Below are 9,280 nucleotides of genomic sequence, written 5' to 3'. Positions count from 1 at the left end.
CATGAAGACCACCCAGACATACATTTTAACCATTTAATGGAAAATGATAAAAGGGAATGCATAAGAAATATGGAGATATGGACAGGTATGACACATACCAGTAAGTTTGAAGAAAAATGTATGTGACAGAATATATGTAAAGGATTACATATTTAAAATACAAAATATTACTAACTGTGTTCCAATACAGTTACAATTTAAATGGTTTGTAATCAGATACAGTTACATTCAAAAAGTATTTTGATAGTTAAGAGATTATTTAGCATAAATGTTTTTGTAATTTGTTTAACTTAATATTTAGATAATTCAGTAAAAAACATTTATCCATATAAATGATGTGATTCCTTAAGGGAGCTTATTAGAGAGAATCCACATACAAACGATAAGAAGTGTACACTCAGGTTTAAAAGTAAGTTGGGAGTGGCAGAAGTAGATAACCTTGTGTAAATGATTATTTGAACATAAAAGATAAAATGCTATTTCTAGCCCTTTTACATGCACCTGTTAACAGTTTAAATTTTGCCATTCAAGAAATCCATGTTAGATCAAATTTTATTTCTCTAGTAAGACATATAGATATGTGGCAAAGAAAAAAAAATATTCTTGATGAATATTTTTGTATTGTATATCTAAAAATGCTTAAACGAAGATACGTTTACTTTATCTTGTTTTAAAAGGAAATCTGAATAAGATATAGTTGGGAAATTTTCAGAAATTGTATTTTTAATATAAGCATAGGGTATTTTGTCTTACTGTACTGACAGTTTTTTTTAAAGTTAAAAATCAGTGCTGAAAAAGTTATCCAAAATATTTAGATTACGTTACTTACCTTTAGTAATCTAAGGGAATACGTTACAAATTACATTTTACAGCATTTATTCTGTATTCTGTATTCTGTAGTGGAATACATTTTAAAAGTCACACTACCAACCCAAAATACTACATGTTTTATTATTTAATTCACACTCATGTGTAGTAAAAAATTTCATTCAGGATTAAGATGTCCAGATTCTTTTTAATTGCCTTTCTGCATCCCCAAACTATGGCATTCATCAAAATTATTTAGAAGAGGATGTTAAGCAGAACTTGGACAAAGGAGCCTCCATCAAGAAGCGTAGGATACAAGACTGGAAGACCTTTTTCCTTCCTGTCTCCCAAAATGAACCACTACAATCCCACACAGACATGGTGAGTCAAAGTAATAAGACACAAAGTTTAATTTCTTTCAACACACAATAAATATAAATGTGTAGGCTGACAGACAACGTCCAAGGCCAAAATTAATACCCCCAAACTTTTACAAACAAAAAAGGTTCAGCTTGTTTTTCAGGACTATAATACAAGTTAATTTGGTTGTCCAGTCTTCACAGTTTGATCAGTGGAGTGCAGCTGGGTTGTTTGAGAACAGCTTCAGTGCTCAGCATCATCCCAGCACACAGATCTTTTACCAAGACAAGGCCTTTACCCAGTATGCTGCTTCCAAAACCAGTGCCATGACCTGGGTTGATCATCCCAACGCACAGCTCTTTTACCAAGACAAGGCCTTTACCCAGCATGCTGCTTCCAAAAGCAGTGCCATGACCTGGGTTGATCATCCTTTTGACCCCTCTTCCCAGCAGCTATTGGGGGAACCATTGAGAAGAGGTGATATATGTCATCAGTGGAAAGAAGACACAGACCTTAATTTAAATTTATATAATGAATACCAGAGCAGGAAACAAATACCACAAGAGGCATCTTTGGGGGAATCAAGGTTATTTTGGTCCCATCAACTGCAAGTTCAGGATGTAAGATTTTCCCCATTCTCAGTCTCTGCAGACTTGCCCTCAGAGGGCTTTAAATACAAGCCCTTTTATTCCTTTCCACATCCATCTAACTCCCAACAAAGGTTTGATGGGTTTGATGTGACTCTCTGTCCCAGAGACACACTAGATAGACCATTGTATCCTCCGCATTACCTCTAGCATAGGCTATTTGCCAGAATAAATGTCATCAAATCATTGTCTATGATATGGTTAGACTAAGTACAAGGAATAGGCAGATACATTAATAATTATCTGGTTTCTTTCGTTATTTGAGGAACATGCCTTTTAATTTTTTCAATTTGGAACAAGCTTTTGTTGTTATTTCCCAGTTCTGAAAAACCATGACTTGTTCATGTGATTTGAAATTTAGAGTTCAATGTGCTCACATTATGTGTAATCTTGATTTATCTAGTCTATTTTATTATACAGATAATACAGGTAGTATGAGTGTATGAAAATAATGAAGTGGTTGGCACTTCTTAAGATCAGACAAGTGTCTGTGCTGCACAAATATCAAAAGCACTTCACTTTAGTTTTCTCTTAGTTTCCTTTGTGGATGGGATAAAATAATAATTGTATATACACCAGGATTCTGCTAATATATTTTGAGAAGTTTATTTGTTTCGGTCATACAACATGATTCTAGGTTAGTCTGTTTACAATTCTGTTAAAAAAATCTGAATGTCATTTTGTGATATCCTTAAATAAAACAGATGTGTCTATATACAATATTTTATTGGGGTCTTCATCATACTCATTTATGTTTTAGTTTTTGTTTAGGATAAAATATCTTCCAGTACACTGAAAATGCAAAAACATTCAAGAACATGAACATAGCTGTATAATATTCTTGTGAGAGTAACTATACCACAGCTATTTCACCTGCTGTATTTCACAGCCATTTGACATGTATTACATTTTCACCTCAAGGGCATAATATAATTTAAAAATGCTTCCTGTGAGTTTGTATCTTTTCTACAATTATCAATATTACGTGTTTGTTAATATTTAGCTGCAGGATTTGCAATTCAGAGACTTCAGTTGTACACATTACCTAATATTATATTGTTGTATAGGTATGTTTATTGGAAATATACATACAAGTATGAAATATGCAAATGCACTCGAAGTATCAGCACATTCCCTTTTTTTCATCATAACAATTAACACAAAAGTAAAAAATAAATGACAAAAACACAACCTATCAAAATAAAACTATAGTTTTGGCACTAATATGTACTTTGTGCATGACACAATTCATTTTCCAACATTTGTTTAAGGACAGATGGTTTCACTTTTAATTGACTATATCACAATTCCAGTGGGTCAGAAGTTTACATATACTATGTTAACTGTGCCATTAAGCAGCTTGGAAAATTACTAAAAATGATTTCACGGCTTTAGACAATTATCAAATTAGCTTCTGATAGGCTAATTGGATGTGTACTTGTGGATGTATTTTTTCAAGGCATACCTTCTAACTCATTGCCTCTTTGCTTGATATCGTGGGAAAATCAAAAGATATCTGCCAAGACCTTAGATTAAAAAACTTTGGACCTCTACAAGTCTGGTTCATCCTTGGGATGGGGTACATGAAGGTGCCACTTTCATCTGTACAAACAATATATGCAAGTATATATACCCTGGGACCATGCAGCCGTCATACCACTCAGGAAGGAGGCACATTCTGTCTCTTAGAGATGAACGTAGATTGGTGCGAAAAGTGCAAATCAATCCCAGAACAACATCAAAGGACCTTGTGACGATGCTGGAGGAAACAGGTTGACAAGTATCTATATCCACAGTAAAGCGAGTCCTATTGACATAACCAGAAAGGCTGCTCAGCAAGGAAGAAGCCACTGCTCCAAAACTGCCATAAAAAAGCCAGACTACAGTTTGCAAGTGCAAATGAGGACAAAGATCTTACTTGGTTGCAAATGGGTCTTCCAAATGGACAATGATCCTAAACATACCTCAGAGTTGTGGCAAAATGGCTTATGGACAACAAATTCAAAGCATTGTAGTGGCCATCACATAGCCCTGACCTCAGTCCAATAGAAAATTTGTGGGCAGAACTGAAAAAGCATGCACGTGCAAGGAGGCCTACTAACCTGACTCCGTTCTGTCTGGAGGAATGGGACCAAATTCCAGCAATTTATTGTGAGAGAGAATGCTACCAAATACTATCAAATTGTATGTAAATTGCTGACCCACTGGAAATGTGATGAAATAAATAAAAGCTGAAATAACTAATTCTGACATTTCACATTCTTAATATAAAGTAGTGATCCTAACTGACATAAGACAGGGGATGTTTTCTACGATTAAATGTCAGGAGAATTTAAATGTATTTGGCCAAGGTGTATGTACATTTCTGACATCAACTGATATGTTCTAGATCAGTGAGATGGGTCTCTTGAATTAACACAATATCTATGGATTGTTTCTTCAGATATGTTAGGACTTTTTTCTCTTAATTGGGGAATTAATTCCACTAACATTCAGAGTGAGACAGCTCAATCAATCTGCCATATTTCTATTACATAAAAATATACAGAGAGGGCATGCCTCCCATATTTAGAGAACAAACAAAAAGGGAAAAATAAATATGAATTCTGGACATTAATTGTAGTATTAAGATTGCTGAGTTTGATGAAACAAATGAAAGATTAAGACATAACCCCCAACAAATGTTTTTATAAAAATAGGACCCACACTGTGAAAAATCCCAAATGTAGGGTAGGTATGTTCGCACTTCTAAACTGGCTAGGTAGCCTCAACAGTTGCTAATGAAGAGAGTTATTATCAAACTCCATAAGAGTTTTACAACACAAGGTGTCAAAAAAATAGGTAAATTGTGCTGTCCATGCACAGAACATAGAAACCAAATACTGTCTTAGCCTATCAAATAACAATATAATGATAGCTTTGGGCATATAAATTTAGAAATCGAATCACTTTATGATTGTATAACTTTGTAACCAAAACAGGGCTTCTCTTAAATTAAAAGTCAAGGTATTAAGTTTGGAGGCAGTTATTATACATCTGTCAGTCCATCAATAGCAAATATACTCTGCAAACTTTACTTAGTTAAGTGTTCCTTGTGTGTTAGCCATACTGTAGGTAGTATGATGTTTGATGTTTGATAAAGTTAACTTGTCTTGTATGAAATCACAGCGATTCCTTGTCAATCCCACAGAACGTGTTTATTCCGTAAGGGTAAGAAAAAGTCTCCGCTAGACCTTCTCCATCTTGGTGAGGAAAGTCTCAACTTCGGATGCAGTTGAGAATAGCTTGAATCCTTCTTGATGTCGGATCTGCAGTTTAGCCAGGTAACGGTTAGCATATTAAATGTTTTTCTCAAGTCAGAGTTTCATTAAATCCGTTCATCCTGCATTGAATCTCGATTCTGGAGTCTTGATTAAAGGAAATTTGCTTATTATCAAGGTACACAGCCCCTTTCTCTCTGGCTAACCAGAGTACATTGTCTTTTTCCCTGTAATTTAAGAATTTTACTTTGATGTGTCTGATATGGTCTGAGCATCTTCCTAGGTGATGAGCTCTCTCCAGGGTGATTGGAGAAGCACCTGGTCTGCATCTTGTTAAGCTGCTCGGCTATAGTTGAGAGTGATAACTTGATTTTGTTCAGAGAAGTTTGGATGTCGGTTGTCTTATTGTTTATGTGACAGGTCAATTTGTCATTAGAATCCCGAATTGCTTTCATGAGAGATTTGAGATTTGGCTTTTCTTGGTCAGCTGTCATCTTTGCTGTGATAAAGATCTCAGTTGGAGTTCATTTAATTCCAGTTAGATAGTAGTGACTGATGAGGCACACCAGGAGCTCACAGACACACGTCCGACTTCAGTGGCTGCATCTCATAATCCGTGAACTGTATAGTTTACTTCCATATAATTCCAGGAATTAAGTCAGGGCATCAGGTAATATAGTTCATCATCTATTGATGTCTGATTTACAAAATATTCTCTTTCCTCCATGCCCACACCCACTCTTTCTCTCCTTTGATCATCCTCCTTACGCTCCTCTTGGCTTCCAGTGTTACTGCTCCTTAGTGCTCTCTTTAGCTGGCTCCAGAATAGTTCTTTTGCACTGGTTGGATCAGAACACTTTGACCCAGGCCACTGCAAATAGGTCTTTTTGAGCATGACTTTCCTCATGCGGTGATAAGTGGACAGTTGTCGCTCAGGAATCGGCTCCAGGAAGACCAGCAAAAGCACATCCTGCATTTCTTGAAAGAGGCGGTAGCTGGCTAGCTGGATCTCCAGAGAGCACCATTCACTGCGAAGGAAGCTCTGACTGACCACGCAGATTGTTTTGCGACTGCCATATACGGCAGCCACAATGTTGTCAACAATATCACGGCCAAGCTCGAAGTCACGGTGGTGAAGGCAGAGTCGAAATGAAGAACCCTCTAGGTTTGGCAAAAGCTGTTCCATTACCCAATTTTCATCTGCTGAGTTATAGGAAATAAAGGCATCATAATTGTATTTCTCCTCCTGGTCCCTCAAACGACGCCACTGTTCTCCAAACCATGATCGAAAGACGTAGTAGCCATACTTAAATTTCCAGTAAAGTCTGACATAGAGAAGTGGCAATAAGGTTAATAAAACAGTGAATGCATAAGTTGAGGAAAATAGGTAGAGTCCTAAGTCCAAATAACAGACATTGGTGTCAAAGTTGTGAAAGTATGACCCTGGGTGGTCTTGGCATGTAATATTGTAAAGATATGGAAACTGGAGTCGTTGGTTGCTCTTGGTCCAGTTCTGTAAATCACTATTCTGGCATCCACAACTGAGAGGACAACTACGCAAATCAATATATGACAGATTGGTAAGATTGTTCAGTAAGTGTATGTCCAAAGATTGCATGTCATTGCGATTCAGATGTAGGACCTTCAGTCCTGTGAGATTTCCAAAGACCTCTTGAGAGAAAAATTTAATGCCCATATTCTCTACAATTAATTGCTTCAGTTTTCTAAGGTTTTTGAAAATACCTGGTTTAAGTTGTGCGATACCAACACATGAGTTCTCCAGTGTTAGGAACTCCAAGTTTTGCAGGTCATCAAATGTTTCTTCACCAAACCCAGAGATATGGTTCTTGGTGAGGGAAAGTCTTTTCAAAGATTTTAGGCCACGAAACAATGCACGAGGCAACAAGGTTATGCCATATGGCTCCTGTGCATCAAGTTTCAGGTCAAGAAGCCTTGTCAGATTTATGAATGGAGAGTGTGTATGTTCTGTGAAATACTGAATGTGGTTAGCCTGTAAATCCAGCACTTTCAGGGTGGTGTGAAGTTTCCCAAAGAGCATGCCGTCAATGAATTTCAGACGATTTCTATCTAAATAGAGATTGGTCAAGCTAAACAGCCCATCGAATGCATGTGGCTTCAGCTGTGTGATCTTGTTCCCACCTAAATCTAAAATGGTTAAATTTGAAAGAGTATGAAAGCTATAGTTGAAAATCACAGCTATTTGGTTGTTGCGCAAGTTAAGAGTCTTGAGGCTGATTAGATCTAGAAAGCTGTCATTGTAGACATCAGTCAATAGGTTGTTATCTAGACGAAGTGTGATTAGATCTTTGAGCCCACATAAGGCTTTATGGTCTAGATAGGCAATTATGTTTATGTTTAGCTCAAGATTTGTTAACTTGGGTGTGTTACTGAAGGCAAAACCACTGACTTGTAGAATTCGATTGTATCGATAGCTCAAGTTTCGCAGACTGTGGAACTTATTTGTTTTGTTGCAGGATACTAATCTTGTCAAATGGTTATGTTCAATCTTCAGAGTTTTCAGTTGGTTCTGACCATTCAGAAACTGCAAGCAGCCTGTGTTCTTCATCTCATTCCGTGAGAGGTCTATTACATCAGTCACATTGGGACAATAAGATAATGTATTGTACTTTAGAAATGTTATGGAATTGCTCTGTAGGATCAGTTTAGATATTTGTTTCTCTTTAGAGTGGTGGTGTTGCAAAAGAATACACAGTGTAGACAATGCACGATTGTCCTTCAATTTCAAACCAGAGAAGTCAATGTGCCAATGTGATACATTGGTATAATCAAGAAGCTTCTTAGCAGAGACATTGGTAAAGCGCAAGCGCAGGTATTTTATGTTCTCCAGATTCAGGTCCTGAAAAGCCTTGGATGAAAGTCTTGTATTGTCTGAAAAATCAAGCACTTTGACATACTTTAGGAAAGACTTGTCACATCCAAGTGTGTATAGTTTATTATCACTAAGATAGAGGCTGGCAAGTGACTGTGGCAGGCGGGTGGAGTGATGCAGTGTCGTTAAACTGTTATAAGAAAGGTCCAGTTTTGTCAAGCGGGACAGGTGCATTATGCTTTGAACCAAAACTGAAAAGTTATGCAGGTGGTTCCGGCGTAAGTCAAGAGTCTTCAGGTTTGTCAAATTCAAAAACAGTAGCGTGTCAATATTAGTGAGCTTGTTGTTTCCCAGGAACAGCTCTGTGAGGTTATGCAGGTCATGGAAGACATGGTGGAGAGATGATATGTCATTGCATGACAAGTTTAAAGTCTGAAGTTGTGACAGATTAATGAAGGCATCTTTGTGAATTTTAACAATGTGGTTATAGTCCAGTACAAGAAAATTCAGATTAGGAAGATGTTGGAAGCTACGCTCCGTAACTTCTGAAAGGTTACATCGAGTAATTGTGAGATTTGTTGCAGCGTGAGGCAGATCATGTACAATTGTAATTAGAACTGGTTCTTGCCGTTTAATACATTCAAAGATTGTATGGTTTGAATCTGGGATCTCTCTGCAACTCCTGAAACTGTAGCTGAAGGCAGATTTAAGGAGGCATATGAATATTGCCTTTAGGATCAGATTACGGCATACAGAGTCTGCCATATTTCTTCATTTAAAAGTAGAATTCCTCTTCTGATAGCACCTAATCCATTATTAAGAGTCACAACACAGGCATCTAGTAGAAAAAAAGAGGAGAAAGGTTACATTTGATTTAAATTTAAAATAAATTACAATTATTATGATTTCTATTTTTATTACAAAGGAACCACAATATACTAGACCAACTGACCTCTTGTTCTCATTATATATAAACCCAGCAAAAAAGAAACTTCCCTTTTTCAGGATACATTATTTTAAAGATATTTTTGTTCAAATCCAAATAACTTTAATGATCTTTATCGAAAAGGTTTTAAACAATATTTTCCATGCTTGTTCAATGAACCATAAACAATTAATGAACCTGCACCTGTGGAACGGTCGTTAAGACACTAACAGCTTACAGATGGTAATCAATTAAGGTCACAGTTATAAAAACGTAGGACACTAAAGAGACCTTTCTACTGACTCTGAAAAACACCAAAAGAAAGATGCCCAGGGTCCCTGCTCATCTGCGTGAACATGCCTTAGGCATGCTGCATGGAGCCATAAGGACTGCAGATGTGGCCAGGGCAATAAATTGCAATGTCCGTACT

At 36.8% G+C, this 9,280-nt stretch overlaps 1 protein-coding gene across 1 annotated transcript; it reads right to left on the bottom strand.

Moving 5' to 3' along the window:
* Positions 1-5,521: 5,521 nt before the first annotated feature.
* Positions 5,522-8,690, bottom strand: LOC127658020 (toll-like receptor 13). Its single transcript, XM_052147087.1, has one exon. It carries the CDS (start codon positions 8,688-8,690, stop codon positions 5,733-5,735), a length of 2,958 nt encoding a protein of 985 aa, XP_052003047.1. The 3' UTR covers positions 5,522-5,732.
* Between the last annotated feature and the right edge of the window lie 590 nt (positions 8,691-9,280).

Source organism: Xyrauchen texanus, chromosome 17, assembly GCF_025860055.1.
Source record: "Xyrauchen texanus isolate HMW12.3.18 chromosome 17, RBS_HiC_50CHRs, whole genome shotgun sequence".
Lineage (NCBI taxonomy): Eukaryota > Metazoa > Chordata > Actinopteri > Cypriniformes > Catostomidae > Xyrauchen > Xyrauchen texanus.
This window is presented reverse-complemented; position numbering and strand designations above follow the sequence as displayed.